The sequence below is a fragment of the Macrotis lagotis genome, chromosome 5 (genome assembly GCF_037893015.1).
Source record: "Macrotis lagotis isolate mMagLag1 chromosome 5, bilby.v1.9.chrom.fasta, whole genome shotgun sequence".
Lineage (NCBI taxonomy): Eukaryota > Metazoa > Chordata > Mammalia > Peramelemorphia > Peramelidae > Macrotis > Macrotis lagotis.
Window position 1 is genome coordinate 205,310,723 of NC_133662.1, and position 16,740 is coordinate 205,327,462.

Consider the following 16,740-nt stretch of genomic DNA (forward strand, 5'->3'; position numbering starts at 1 on the left):
CAATTCAATTTCCTTTTCTGTGTTTGTTTGTTTTTAATTTCATTAGATAAGCTTTTGTAGAGCAAGAAATGTTTTCTGTTTTTGTATTTGTATTCCTGATGCTTAGCCTGAGTTCTGACATATAGAAGATGTTTAATAGATATTTACTGACTTGAGGAACTTAAGGTGTGAGGGGTGTCCTAGAGGTTTTGGAGTAGCCTACTGTTAGAATTTTCAATTTGAACATTTATACCTAAGGAATCAGCATATGCTACAAATTGCTGCTTGATTGATTATTTTGTTGATTGTCTAGACTAAAAAATTGATAAGGAAAGTGTTAATAATGCAGATTAAACTTAAGAGTCTGATTATTAACCACTTACTGGTGTGCCTCTGTAGGAAGTAAATTGCTCTGAACATATAGACAACTAGCCCTTTGATTCTACAAACTTTCATACTATATACTTCTAAATGTCAAGTTTACATGTCATCACCACTTATTTCCTATTAGACCTTTGTATCCAAGTGTTATTTTTGGCATCTTTTCTTGACCTCTGATTTTTTTTTAGGTTTTTTGTTTGTTTGTTTTAGTTTTTTGCAAGGCAAATGGGGTTAAGTAGCTTGCCCAAGGCCACACAGGTAATTATTAAGTGTCTGAGACCAGATTTGAACCCAGGTACTCCTGACTCCAGGGCCAGTGCTTTATCCACTGCGCCACCTAGCTGCCCCTTGACCTCTGAATTTAAATGACCACAGATTTAGAGAAGAATATCATGTAGGCCAATTGCTCATTTTATAAGTGAGGAAACAGACTCACAGATGGTAAATTCCAAGATTCAGTAATACTAAGCATTTATATTACTTCAGATTTGGCAAAGTACTTTACAAATATCGTGGGTTAGTCACAATAATCCAGGGAAGTAGTCTTCTCTGACTCCCTGGCCCAGTCAACTGTGCTTGACTGCTCTTTTGTCCCTGTTTCTCTTTACCTACCATTTTCTTATGTGTTGTAACTTTAATAAATTTTTCTTTTATTTCCACCCTGGCTTTCCCAAGTCTGAATAATGTTTCCTCAAAGGCAGAGCTGTACTTAAGTAGCCAGTGGTTACAGTACCATTATTATCCTTATTTTACAATAAGAAAACTGAGGCAGATAGAGATTGATCAGAGTCACACAGTTAGGTTTCTGGGGTAGGATTTGGATTCAGGTCTTCCTGACTTCAGGTCAGCTGGTGCTGGAGGTCTGGGGTAGGGTGGGAAGGGAGATTAGGGAACTAGTCACTGTCTCAGCACCCAGGTTCACTTGAGCTGGTCTTTCATATTTAGCTTAACTCCTTAATTCTGAGAGAAATTATTTTATATTATATTAATTGCCAATTATTCAATTAAGGTTAAGTCTTTTTTTCTTTAATTCCTCATTCTGGGACCATCCTCTCTAGGTCAGTCAACCAATCTCTGAAGGACAAGGTTGATAGTGAGATTATCTGAATCCCCAGGAAAATTACTCCTCTCTTAGATGTAACCTAACCTAGGAAAACTTACTATTTTTTACAGTGCAAATTGAATCTAATCTAGGGGAATTTCAGCCCTAAAGCATTAAGCCTCTGCCCTTGCATTCCTCCATTGGAGTTTAGAAGAACCCAATTCATCAAGGAAAAAACCAACCACAGTGGTCTAGGTAGAAATGAATTCCTTTGTTCAAATTGCTGGGAGTCTGAACCTCACATTCTCAGCCAGGAGGGGTTGAAGACCTCACCTTCTCATTTAAATTCCTATCCCCTCCTTAATTGTTCACCATTCAGGATTGATTTTTCCTTTCAGGGACATTCCTTTTCAAAGAAAAATATTTAAGGCATTCAATAGCTCCATTAGGTGACTTTGGTTATCTTGAGAAACTACTGGCCATTAATTTGTAATCAGCTAACCTAATTAATTATTAATTGCCCAGAAACTCTGCCTTTCCTTCATTTAAGGAGCCTGAGAACAAAGCAGGCTAAGACAGAGTGCCAGTAACACCTTAGTGGTATATTAATTGCTTTCTTTGTAAGGAACCAATTTGCAAATCATGAAATTCCTCCATTCCTTGGAGTTCCTCCTTGCTGTTGTGAAGCCACATATTTTATATATGATCATAAGTGGGAAGATGGATCATAGAACCATCAGATTTGGGGCTTGAGTGATCTTCCCAGGACAGTCTCACCTTTCAGGACAAAGCAATGGTTACATCACTTGTGACTATCCAAGTAGGAGTCCTGTGGGAGTGACAAGATGATTTAATGGATATTATATATACAAGTTATATGATACACTTCACTTACCACAGGCAAGAAAATGCAGGAATTTTCTTTTTTTTTTTTCTTTTTTTTTTTAGGTTTTTGCAAGGCAAACTGGGTTAAGTGGCTTGCCCAAGGCCACACAGCTAGGTAATTATTAAGTGTCTGAGACCGGATTTGAACCCAGGTACTCCTGACTCCAAGGCCGGTGCTTTTTCCACTAAGGCCACCTAGCCGCCCCCTAGGAATTTTCATAATTAAAACAAATTACTACTGTTTTAACCACTTCTCAGACCCAGAGCCTTCCTATGAAAAATATCTCTAGAAACTAGATTATTAAATTCATTACACATACTAATCAATCTAAAAATCAAACTCTTGGTAATCTCAATTCCTGAAATTAAGCTCCTGTGCTCTAGGTATGAATGTCCAGATATCTGCCCCCTTAACTCTTTTTCTATTAATTATCTCTATGTTTTTTTTTTTTTGCATCACCCTTACATTACTCCTATATAGTCGAACATCTCCACCTACAATTTCCTTTCTGTTTCATCAACTAAGGGTTTTGAAGATCACAGGAAAATCTAATAATACAGGGGATTGGAAGGTAGCCTACTTCTGTACTTTGAATTTTCTTTCATGTCACAAACCATCCACTATTCCTAGAAAACATTACCTCTTCATCTCCCTCTCTCAGAATCTTTCTTTGCCTTTAAGACTCAAGTTGATACCTCCCCAATGAAGTTTTCTCTGTTTTCTCCAGGATCCAGGACTAACAGCCCCAGCTCAGAATATTGTCCCAGTCTCCACCTTGTCACTGGCTTCCCCTGTGTCTTAGAAGATGAAATTTGTCATCCAGCCAGCAGCTCTATTCTCCTGCTTGCTGCCTTAGGATTTCCATGGCCCACTTGGTCCTAGGCTCTTTCTTGGTACCACTTACCCAGAAATTTCTGAGAAGTTTTAAGTAGATGTTGACATTTTTGTGTACCCTTTTAGGGGCTTTGTCTTTTCAAAGATCTCTTAAATAAATAGAGGTCATACTGTCCTTCATATGCACAAGAAAAAAAAAGCTAGGGGTTAGTCAGTGGTCTGTCTGTCTCTCTATTTCTATCTCTGCCTCTGTCTCTCCTATCTCTTTATCTTTTCCCCTTATCTTTGTTTCTCTCCTTTGTCTCTTAGCTCCCTCTGCTCTCTATCTCTGCCTTTTCAAATGACCTCATATTTATTTAGCTTGTACATTCACTCTGAAACTTTGCCTGCCAACTCTCTGACTCTGCTGACTTCAGCTTATTACTTTAGATTACTAGACCTTTTAGGAATGGAGGAAGGGAAAGAGTCTTTGGGGGCAGGCAGAGGGAACAGGAGGGAAATGTTCATTTTTAGAAACTGGGCAGTTCCTACTACAGAACCAAGCTGATTAGCAATTGAAGCCAGTTTCATGAATTAGGTGAGGTTGCAGATCTGAACAATCCCTGCTTTGAAGAAAGTGAAGTAAGGTAAGTTATTTAAGTTGTTTAAATGCACGGTATGTACAGATTCTTCTGTTGAAATGAGTTGCTTCTGTGTATATAAGTTGATACAGCTCAGTGTTTTGAAATAGTTTTCAGGCTTGTTGACAGCTAAGTATTTGTGTTGAAGTCCAGGAGCTCAAACAGAACTGCCTGCTCCGGTTTGTAATATCATCTGGCCATACTAGTGCTGCTTCTGACCTTGCTGTCAGAATTAAGTCAAGAGTTTTATACCTTTGCAGCAGTGAATCACTCTGGTATGGGTTCAGCTTTTCTGTTGAAATATCTGTTACCTTGATTTAAAAAGTGGCATTGATTTTATCTCTCTCTCTCTCTCTATCTCTCTCTATCTATTTATCTATCTAATGTCTTTGTGTATATATATATATATATAGATAGATAGATAGATAGATAGATAGATATATGACGATGTTATATATGGCACTGATGATATTTAGGTTTTTGATGGTGTGTATGCATATATGGCACTGATTATATATGCATGTCTATGACATTGATGGCATATATACATATATGACATTGATGGTATGTAGCTGACATTGATGATACATAAATATGACATCAATGATAGATATATTCATATATGTGGCACTGGTGGTATATATGGCACTGATGGTGTATATGTATATATATTATTAATGATATATGTTACATTGATAGTATATTTATGCATGTCTATATATTGTATATATACATGTATACATGGAGACATTGGTGGTATATATGGCTCTGATTGCATACATACATTTGTACATATAAACACTTCATACATATTTACATAAATGTGTTTCCGTAAATGTATATATATGTATATGCATACTCAGGTATATATGGCAATGATGATATATATGGCATTGATTATATATGTCTGTGTGTAGCATTGATGTTATATATACATATATACATATATATATATAGGACACTGACTTTATATTTTTACATATATATATCATTGATGATATACCATATGTGACATTGATGATGTGTGTGTGTATTATCAACCATAATTTTCTGAGGCTAAAAATGAAATAACAAAGTTAGTTTTATAAATGGAATTTTATTCTCTAGGATCTTACCAAAAATCTTACCATGGGGTGGATGGCATCCGTACAAATGTCAACTTTTTTTTTTTTTAGGTTTTTTTGCAAGGGCAAATGGGGTTAAGTGGCTTCCCAAAGGCCACATGGCTAGGTAATTATTGTCTGAGACCGGATTTGAACCCAGGTACTCCTGACTCCAGGGCCGGTGCTTTATCCACTGAGCCACCTAGCTGCCCCACAAATGCCAACTCTTATATAAAATCCTGGGGGCATTTTATACATAAAGGACAAAGAATAATAAAAACTGAGCTAAGTAGCCAGTGAAATTTCACATAGATGACATGAGTTTTACAATATGGTCCTCTCAAATCTTATAATATGTACTTATGATTCCTATTGATAAGAATGTCACTTAGACTGGAGGGTAAACTTTACAGATAACAATAGGATTCCTCTCTCCTCATCGAAGATGTCTTTTATCTTGTTGATCAGATAAAAGGAATTAATTGGTGCTATCATTGTGATGACCAGATAGTATTGACACAGACTAAGTCAACATTTGAGATGTAGGAGGCCTTTACATAGCAAATTAACATTTTTTACACTCTGAAATTTATAACTATTATTTAAAGGTTAAGAGACTAATTTTTGAGCAGAAATAGATATAGATCAGAAGTATTAATTTCAAATTAAAGAATATCAGATTAGACTATATATATATATTTATGGCATTGATGGTATGTATATATACATATATATATATGTATAGATAGATATGCACATATATACACACATATAACCACAAGCACTCCTTTCTTCCCTAGAACTGTGAGGAGGGTCCCCACTTGCCTGGGGCATCAAGCTCTGTTGTACTACTCCTCCTCTTCCTGGGACTGTGACCCAAGTGACCCAAGACTGAGACCTAGATCAGAGTATGGCCAAAACAACACACACACACACACACACACACACACACACACACACATTGATGATCTATTTATCATTGGTAAGGGTAAGTGAGTGTATACTATGCTGAGCGTGTAAGGGCAAATAATTTCAGCTCTTTGAACTTCTGTTTTTCTCATCTGTAAAGTGGGTTAATAAGAACTGCAGTACCTATCTCACAAGATTATTGTAGGACTTAGCTGAAATAATGGCCCTGGATGATGATGGTGTTTGTCCTTCATTCTTAAAGAAGGCAAAACCATCAGGGAAGTGATACTATGAAAGCACATGAATTGGATTTGAGTGAGGGGGACTGTGCTAAGTTCCCAGTCCTACCTCCTCCTCTCTAATGAACAGATATTAAATTATTCAGATTATGCTAATATATTTTCACGAGGCAGAGCCAAAGTGTCAGAGAAAAGACAAAGACTGACCTGAACTCTCTTCCAAACCACTTCAAATACATTTAAATAGTGACTAAATACATTTTAGAGGCAGAACCCACAAAAAGATGGAATGAAACAATTTTCCAGCCCAAGAAAACTTGGAAGAATGTCAGGAAAATTCTATTGGCTGAGAGGAAAAAAAAAACCTGTAACACCTGCAGCTCAGACTGTCCCCAGCCCACAGAGAGTGGGATGGCCTAAGGCAGTGGCAGCAGTAGAAGTTTCCAGACTTTTCAAGAACTACTTGAAAAGTCAGCAGGAACAGGCTGTTGCATCAGGTTCAGAATGGAGTCCAGCTCAAGCCTCAACATCACTGATCTGGCCCAATGGATCAGTTGCAGTCTTTGGGAGCCATTGCATCAGCTGCAGTGATAACTTCCAGAACTCTCAGCTCACAGATAGTAAGGTGATCAGAATGAGATTACAGAGGTCTCTTTGCAATCACTGAGACAGGGCACTGTTTTGTTTTTGCCCATACTCTGATCTGGGTATCAGTCTTGGGTCACAGTCCCAGGAAGAGGAGGAGTAGCACAAAAGAGCTGGCTGCCCTAGGCAAGTGGGGATCCTCCTCACAGTTCCAGGGAAGAAAGGAGTGCTTGTGGTTACCAGGCTACAAATCTCTCCTTAGATCATATCACCTTGCAAGAAGTGAAAATTTCTAGGTCCCTAATAGTATCTCTGAAAGCAGCTGCAAAATTCTCCAAAAACATGGGACAGCGCCCCCTCCACCCTGGAAGCACAACTGTACCTTAACAAAGAATTAAAATCAAGTCATACACTAGGGAAATGAGCAAACAACAGAAGGAAAAAATCTTACCAAAAAGGTTAGTACAGTGATAAGGAAGCTCAAAATACATAATCAGAAGAAAAATAGCAGAGTCAAAACTACTACATCCAAAGTGTTGAATACAAATGGGTTTTAGGCTTTGGAAGAGTTCAAAAAGCATTTTAAAAATCAAGGAAGGAAGGTAGAAGAAAATTGGGAAGAGAAATGAGAGAGATATAGAAAAATAAGAAAAAAAGAGTCAGCAACCTGGTGGAGATACAAAAACATAACAAAGAAGATAATATCTTAAAATCTAGACTGGGCCAAATGGAAAAAGAGATTTTAAAAAAGCCAGTGAGGAAAAGAATGCCTTAAAAAAAAGAAGATTTAGCCAAATGGAAAGGGAGGTACAAAAGCTTAATAAAGAAAATAATTCCTTAAAATATAGAATGGAGCAAAGAGAAGCTGATGACTTTGTGAGAAATCAAAAAAGCAAAGCCTAAAGAATGAAAAACTAGATGACAATGTGAAATATCTCACTAGAAATATAACTGACCTGGAAAACAGATGCAGAAGAGATAAATTTAAAATTATTGGACTGCCTGAAAGCCATGATCAAAAAAAAAGCCTAGACATCATATTTCAATAAATTATCAAGAAAAGTTGCCCAGATATTCTAGAAACAGAAGAGAAGATAGAAATTGAATGAATCTACTAATTACTTCCTGAAATAAATGCCAAAATGAAAACTCCCCTGAATATTATAGCCAAATTCCAGAGCTCCCTAGTCAAGAAGAAAATATTACAAGCAGCAAGAAAAAAGAAATTCCAAGTATCATGAAGTCACAGGATAACAAAAGATTTAGCATCTTCTACTTTAAAGTATACAAGGGCTTTGAATATGATATTCTGGAAGGCAAAAGAGCTTGGTTTATAACCAAGAATCAACCACTCAACAAAATTGAGCATATTCTTTCAGGGGAAAAGCTGGACATTTCAATGAAATAGGGGACTTTCAAACTTTCCTGATGAAAAGTCCAGAGCTGAACAGAAAATTTAGTTTTCTAATACAGGACTCAAATGAAGCATAAACAACCAAACAGGAAAGGCAAATCATAAGTGACTTAATGATGCTAAACTCTTTTTATTTCTACATGGGAAGATGATCCTAGCAACTCAGAGGAACTTTATTATTTATTAGGGCAGTTAGAAGTATATATAAAGATAGGGCACAAGTGGGAGTTGAATACTAAGGGATAATATAATAAAAAGATAAAGTTAAGGGATGAGAAGAAATGAACTGGGAGAAAGGGAAAGGACAAGGTAGAATGTGGTATGTTATTTCCACATTAAAATGGGCAAGAAAAATCTTTTGCAGTGGAGTGGAAAAGGGTGGGGTTGAGGGGGAAATGAATGAGACATCATAATTAACACAGAGAGGGAATAACATGGTCATTCAATTGGGTATAGAAATCTATCCTACCATACAGGGAAGGTGGGGGGAAAGGAATAAGAAAGAGGAACGGTGATAGAGGGGAGGGCAGATTATGAGAAGGGGTTATCAGAAGCAAAACACTTTTGAGAAGGACAGGGTGAAGGTTGAGAGGGAATCGAATAAACAGTGAGAGGTAATAATAGGATAGAGGGAAATACAGTTAGCCATAGTAACTATGGGGAAAAATTTTGATACAAGTTTTTATGATAAAGGTATCATTTCTCAAACATACAGAACTGAGTCAAATTTATAAAACACAATAGCCATTCCCAATTGATAAATGGTCAAAAGTTATGAACAGCTTTCAGATGAGGTTATCAATGTTATTTATGGCTATATTTTAAAAAAATGTTCTCACTATTGTTGGAGAAATGCAATTCTGAGGAAAATACCTTATACCTATTGGATATTAATAGGACAGAAGAGAAAAATGACAAATATTGGAGGAGATGAAGGAAAAATGAAATACTAATGCATTTGTTGGAAGAGTTGTGAAAAAAATTCAGCCATTCTGTAGATCAAAGAACTATAAAACTATACCTACCTTTTGACCTAGCAATGACAACACCAGGCCTATATTCCAGTAGAGATGAAAAAAGGGAAGGAAATGGATATATATATATATATATATATATATATATATATATATGCATATATATATGCATATATAAATATACACACACATACACACACAGAGATTTACAGCAGTTCTTTCATTATTGACTATTTCCATCATTTGTTATCTTGGCTGAATTGTTAGATGTGATATGAAACCTTATTTTAATTCTTGTTTCTCATATTAGTGATTCAGAAAAATATTTCATGAAGATATTAATAGTTTGTAATTTATCTTTTGAGAACAGTTTGGGAATATATACTTAACCATTTCTCTACTTACACCACTAAACTCTTAGCTAAGTTTTTTGTTGTTGTTTTTAAGTTTTTGCAAGGCAAATGGGGTTAAGTGGCTTGCCCAAGGCCACGAAGCTAGGTAATTATTAGGTGTCTGAGTCCGGATTTGAACTCAGGTACTCCTGACTCCAGGGCTGATGCTCTATCCGCTGTGCTACCTAGCAGTCCCTCAGGTAAGTTTTTCATGAAATCCTACAATAAACAATATCTTTACAAGTACTGCTTTAGCTAAATGGGCAGATGATATCCAAGGTTTGTACCAAGAATATTAAAAGGAACTACTTTATATAGGAAAAAATAGGAAAGAGTATGACCTTTTCATCTAATTCACGTGTGTTCAACTCTAGAAAGATTTCAGAGATTTGAATGAAGAACTTTAAATAAGAGTGAAAAACTTTTTTTTAGTAAAAACTAGAGGATTGAATAGTTTATTCTCAGGGAAGGATCATGACTTCAACATTTATTAATAAATATGTAATATGCTCAGTTGACATTGACTATTATTTTTCTTCTGTGAGTGAAAGATCTTAGAAATAAGGTCTAATTAATAGCTGGATCAATATCATTGGCATAAATGTAAAGTTACAGATACTTAATAAGTCTACTATTATATGAATGAGAAAAACATTAAGTCCTAAAAGGTTATCTCTGGTTATAGGCTTGGGAAATTTTGCAGACTATTTTCACCTGTTCAGTTTTGTAGTACTTGTAACCTTTTTTAGAATACAAATAAGTCTGTAGGCATCCATTAATGTTTGCTAGTTTGTTTCTTATAGGAGTATAAATAGTTGATGAAAAGAGTGCTGAAGTCTTCAAAGCAAAATGAGGTTCTTGCTGCTGCTTGCAGTCCTTGGGGTCTGCTGGGCACAGTATGATCCCCATACCCAACCTGGTCGAACATCTATTGTCCACTTATTTGAATGGCGCTGGGATGATATTGCTCAGGAATGTGAGAGGTACCTAGGTCCCAATGGCTTCGGGGGTGTTCAGGTATGTGCATTTCAAAGTTCATTTGATATTCATGTACCAGGCACAGTAAATAATTTTAACTCATGTCTGTAGCTAGAGAGAAACTACAAAGAAAAGGGGATAAAATGAAGGGTTGAACTAGATGATCTGGAGATACCCTTCTAGTTGTAAGAACTAAGTAGTCAGTGTTTAGAATCTGGAACCTGGAGTCAGAAAGACTGAAGTTCAAATCCAGCCTCAGACACTAGGTGTGTGATATTGGGCAAATTCTTTAACCTTTGTCTGCCTCAGTTTCCCCATCTGTGAAATAGGGATAATAATCGCAGCTTTTATTATTACCTATCTCCCAAGTGCAATACAAAATGAGTTAATATTTAGGAAGTGATTTGCAAGCTTTCAAGTGCTATAAAAATGTGAGGTATTATTGTTAATTCCTATCTTAACAAACACTATGGTATAGAGATGAAATCACTGGTTTGTTGTTCAGTTGTATCTAAATCTTTGTGACCCTATTTGGGTTTTATCATCATCATCATCATCATCATCATCATTATTATCATTAATTTATTTTGGGGGGGGGCAAAGACATTGGAGTAGTTTTGCCCTTTCCTTTTCCAGCTCATTTTACAAATGTAGAACTAAGGCAAACAAGGTGAAGTGACTTGCCCAGGTTCATACAGTAAGTGTTTGAGGTCAGATTTGAACTCAAGTTTATGAGTCTTCTTCACTTTAGATCCAGCCCTCTAACTGCTATCCCACCTAGCTGCTCTAAAAGGAGTGGACCCGGAGATAAAGGATCTGAGTTCAATTACTGGTTCTGCCACATATTTCTTTTGTAAGCTTGGTCAAGTTATCTTGAAGCATTATGTTTCAGTGTTCTCATCTGTAGGTGATTGAACAGGATACCTTTCTGTTCCCATTAGCTCCAAATCTCTGATTCTATAAGCTAATGTACATGAAAGGAGCTTTAAGAACTGTTATGATGCTATGCAAATAAGGATTTCTACCACAGTAACTCATTGGTCCCTTGTTTCTATATTTAATGTTATATCACAACTCATTGTATGAATTAATTTTGAGACATTTTTGAATATAACACAAAAAATGTGAACTGCATTTTACTGACCCCTTATTCTTCCTAAACTGTAGATCTCACCTCCAAATGAGAATGTAGTGATCCATGACCCTTCCAGACCTTGGTGGGAAAGATACCAACCAATTAGCTACAAGTTATGTACACGCTCTGGAAATGAAGATGAATTTAGAGACATGGTGAAGAGATGCAACAATGTGGGAGTAAGTAGATAACAGGTTCTTTAAGTCAATGGTTCCTATTCTGGAGTCCACAGATCCCCAAGAGGTCTGTGGATAAATTTAAGGGGATCCATGTACTTGGATGACAACTTTATTTTCACTAAATTATAACTGAAATTTAGAATTCCCTTTGGTTATTTAAAATTGTTATTCAGCGAAGGGGTTCACTAGTTTCACCATACTGTCTTAAGGGATCACTGACACAACAAATTAAGAATCTCTGTTCAGTAGTTCAGGAGATTAAATTGTTAACTTTCCCTACCTCATACATGCTGACTCCATCTAAATTGTGATTATTGAGGTGAGACTGATGTCTCTGTGATTTCATGCTACTAGAGATTTTCTCCACTGTAACAGATTTGAACCCTATTTTCACCTACCTACTCTGTATAACTTTTGTCTCTGTCATTTGTGTGTGTGTGCCCTCTAGTTCAAAGTTAGTAGCTAACTAAAAGTCATCATTTCTAAATATTTTGAACCAAAGAAACTTGATTATCATAGAGTTAACCCGTTCTGTTGAAAGGCTACTCCTTTTCCTAATAAAAACTAGTTGATACCTATCAGTCTTTGAAGTTTACATCACTGCTTTTACATTGTATGACATAGATTAATGAGTGCATTATGCTTTTGTGCACAAATGGTATATTATTCACCAGAACCCATAATCTAACTTCTGATGATCAACTTATGCTCAGTGTACAGATGAGATGGTAAAGGGGTTATTTAATGTCTTTCTACTTTGAAATCTTTACTCCCTTAACCAACCTGTTGAAAAGGAGGATGAGAGACTAATAATGTTTTAAAGATTCTCTAATAGGAAGCAAATAGACTTAAGCTATGTCTACAGCAAACATAACCAATATAGTCAGTATAACTAAGCTGATTTAATGAAGTAACTGACTTAATTCAATTGACCACGGAATTTAGTCAAAATAGATGGATCAGTTATGTAGGTATAAATATTCTCATGAAAGACAAATAAAATATGTTTAATCTGTTCTTTTGGGAAATAGTTCTGGGAAAAGGCAGAAGAATGAGAACATTTGTTCCTTGAGTTCTGGATTGCTTGTTTTTGTCTTTGTCTTTCTGGTGACTTGCCTTGAAATGGGGCCTGCCAGGGTATTTGTTACATTATAAGTGGAAGTTGGGTTCATTGTCTATTTTAATGTTCAAAATTCTAACTTCTAAAAGAAATCTATGATCTTGTCAAGCATTTATTAATACCTGTCATCGCCTTGACAGCTGGTGGCTCAGAGGACTGGACCTGAAGTCAGTAAGATCTGAATCAAAATTTGATCCCAGAAAATTACCAGCTGTGTGACCCTGACCAAATCACTTGCCCACTGTCTGCCTCAATTTCCTCTTCTGTATAATGAGACTAATAATAACCTCTAATTCCCAGGTTTGTTTAGAGGATCTAATTAGATAATAATTGTAAAGTATTTCGCATAATGCCTGGAACATAATAAATACTATGTAATTATTATATTTTTATAATTATTATCCTATTAGTTTTATATCTCTTTTTTGCTCTATTCTTCTGGTATTCAGTTGTGGATCTTTTATGAGAGACAATGTGGTATGATAGAAGAACCCTGGACTTGCTATCAGAAGATTTGTTTTTGAACCTAACTCTTATCTTTTAACCAGATGATATTGGTCAGATCCTATTCTCCCCAGGGTTTTGTTTCCTTGTCTGTAAAATAAGTATAATACTGTATGCCCTGCCTTCCTCACCGGGGAGGGGGGGTGGGGATTGAATGGATCAAATGAGGCAATACATGTGAATCTACTTTGAAAACTGTAATGCTTATTACAAATGCAAGTTAATATTCTTGTGGTTGAGTTAGAATGTGGGGAGATTGTGACATTTTTTCCCGTTTAATGAGTCCTCTCTTCCCTTGTTATAATAAAATACAATTTAAAAAATAGCTAAACATAAACCATCTGAGACAATGGTCCTGTGTGATATCAGCATTGTCTACCCATAGTACCCAACAGAGACTAAGACTGGTCATTACAATTCATCAGAATCTGGCTTTGCTTCAGTGCTCTTTTTTTTTTTATCATTATGTTCATTGTGCATATACTCCTCTTATTTCTGTTTATTTCACTCTTAAATAATTCACACCCTATTCATATGCAGTTTGTGACCCAGTCTAATTTATTTAAAGTCCAAAGACCAAGTATAAAGACAAAGTTTCATGACTTAATTACATATCTCCAGGAAGACATATTTATAAACTAACTGAAATAGATGTTTTCTAACTGTTTTAATATTCACTTTAATTCATTAAATAATGGGGAGAAATAGCATCCTGAGATAGGAGAACAGAATGTGGAGTTAGAAGATGAGAGGTCCAGTCTTTTCAGTTATGTCTCATCTGCCATACTCAAACACAAACCTTGCTTTTTCAGGTGCATATATATGTGGATGCTGTGGTGAATCATATGTGTGGAAATGGTGTGAATGCTGGAACAAGTAGCACCTGTGGAAGTTACTTCAATCCCGGATCAAGAGATTTTCCTTCTGTTCCATACTCTGCCTGGGATTTTAATGATGGTAAATGTAGAACCAATAGTGGGGATGTTGAAAACTACAATGATGTGTATCAGGTAAATTTTTAGTGGTTTTTCTGAACCCAATTTTTATTCCCAACCTGGCTTCCCTAGCTAATTTGCATAAACCCATGTTTCTACTCTCTGCTTCCTAGGTAATTTGCGAATACAAATATCAATCTCCTTCTTTCCTAGACTATTACAATAATCTATTACAATAATTTCTTAATTGGGCTCCCTGCTTCCAGTCTTTCCACTATGATATTTTACATAGCTGCCAAATTGATATTTATAAATCAAGGTCAGACTATGTCACCCATTTGCTTAAGAATCCTTAGTGGCTCCCTTTTGCCTCTTGGATCAAATACAAATCTTTCTTTTGGCATTTAAATCTGTTTCCTGTTTGATGCCAGCCTATCATTCCAAACTGTACATATTTCATGACTCACCCATCCTATCTTCCCACCATACTGATCTTTCCAAACACTGTCTTTGTCTGGAATGCTCTCCCTCTTAATTTTATATCTTTGAGTTTCCATTTGCCTTCCAGATTTATCTCCAGTCTTATGTACTTGTTTTATTACCCCAAAGCATGTGAATTACTTGAAGACTGTTTAGTCCTTTAGTTTGCAGTGCATTGTCTCTTACATGGAAAATTCTTAAGAAATACTTATTGGGGAATCCGTGTATAGACACTGACCTTGGAATCAAATGCCAAGTTCAAATCCAACATCAGACACTTAGTAGTTGTGTGACCCTGAACAAGTCACTTAACTCTTCCTCAAAAAAAAGAAAAAAAGGAGATAAGGAAAGTATGAAGGAAGAAAGGTAGAAACAATTATTTAAATGAACTTCATCAGTACAGGAAATTCCTAGGAAAGTTGTAGCAATCTTTGCTTCAAAGGAATGCCCTAAAGGATAGAGTAATCTTTTACTTGCTCAGGATTAGGACTTAACTTTTCCTGACTATCCATAATACAAGATACCTCTAAACACACATAAAATTTAGTGTTATAACATCTCATTTTACAAATGAGGAAGCTAAGATCCAGGGAGGATAAGGAAGCTGCCTAAAATCACGCAAGTGGTAAGCATCAGAAGCAGGATTTGAACCCAGTTCCCCTGAATCTGAAGCCAGGGCTCTTTTCATTATATCACAGTAAAAGGGAAATAAAATAAAATCAGCATGGCAAAAAATGCTTAAGTATATTGTGTCTCAGACATTTATTTAAAATAAGCACTTAAAAATTTGGAGGCTAAAGATGATGCTTTCCTTTCCATGTATAATTATTGTTTTTGCAGGTTAGAGACTGCCGTTTGGTCGGGCTTCTTGATCTTGCCCTGGAGAAAGATTATGTCCGTTCCAAGATTGCCGAGTATATGAACCACCTGATTGACATTGGTGTGGCAGGATTCAGAATTGATGCTTCCAAACATATGTGGCCTGGAGACATGAAGGCGTTTCTGGATAAACTGAAGAATTTAAACACAAGCTGGTTCCCTGAAGGAGCCAGACCATTCATTTACCAGGAGGTACTAAGATAAAATATGTGTAAAAGCTGAGAAAAGAGGTTGAGTGAAAGGATATACATACCCTGATTCTATTTATTGTGAAAAAATGATAACGTTGATTAAATGTGTATTTTCTATATTTCTGTATTCAATAGCCCCAATATACTTAATTATGAACTAATCTGGTTATGCAGTCCCAGAATGAGTCAGCATTTTCACAGGATTAAAAAAAAATTGCCTAGTCAATTTGATACCTTTTAATAGCTTCCCTCCAGAATGGAAAAACTCAAATCATCTCTTAAAATAAGAAAATTAATTTGGAATATTTTAATAGTATTTAGAATGAGTATTGTTGCCATAAAATGTGAATATGATGAGTAAAGTATTTTTAGAGTTGCTATGCAAAAAGTCATGTTCTTTTTCTGATTTCTACTAGGTAATTGATTTAGGTGGCGAGCCAATTAAAAGCAGTGACTACTTTGGAAATGGTCGGGTTACAGAATTCAAATATGGTGCAAAGCTAGGCACAGTTCTACGCAAGTGGAATGGAGAAAAGATGGCTTATTTAAAGTAAATGAAAAAGGGGATACACCTTTGAACTATTGCTCAATGAAATCTTCTGCATGGGCAGCAATTTTTAAGCATTTAATTATGTTCCCAATGTTAACTGAGATAGTTTTGCATTGATATAAATTAAGCTTTTTTTATTATACATAGATGTCAATTCAAAAATCATGCTCTTTCAGAAGCTTAAGACAGAATCACTAGGTTTTTGTTCAATCATGATAGGATGGAGTATTATTTGGCTAATGGTCATTTTTATAAGGTATGAAAACCATATTAATGCAAGCATTTAAAAATCACTTCAATATAAAAATAACATGTTGGAGTCTCACTATGACACCCCGTACTTTCATCCAAATTCTATAATATTCTTTTCCTATACAGAGTCTCATAGAGTGTATGATTATTGTTTAAGTATCTAACATAAAAAGGGTCGA

The 16,740-nt window shown here is 35.8% G+C and overlaps 1 protein-coding gene across 4 annotated transcripts in view; it reads left to right on the forward strand.

Moving 5' to 3' along the window:
* LOC141488313 (pancreatic alpha-amylase) overlaps window positions 1–16,740 on the forward strand; it is a 46,305-nt gene that overhangs the window by 23,243 nt on the left and 6,322 nt on the right. The window contains exons 2-7 of one of the 4 annotated variants that reach the window (XM_074188292.1): window positions 3,016–3,748; window positions 10,162–10,375; window positions 11,504–11,650; window positions 14,087–14,284; window positions 15,530–15,760; window positions 16,176–16,309. In XM_074188292.1, the coding sequence (XP_074044393.1) occupies window positions 10,208–10,375; window positions 11,504–11,650; window positions 14,087–14,284; window positions 15,530–15,760; window positions 16,176–16,309 (878 nt within the window). In that variant the 5' untranslated portion in view covers window positions 3,016–3,748; window positions 10,162–10,207. Of the gene's footprint in view, window positions 1–3,015; window positions 3,749–3,859; window positions 10,376–11,503; window positions 11,651–14,086; window positions 14,285–15,529; window positions 15,761–16,175; window positions 16,310–16,740 lie in introns of all 4 variants that reach the window. The other 3 variants (XM_074188293.1, XM_074188294.1, XM_074188291.1) reach the window with 3 other exon arrangements.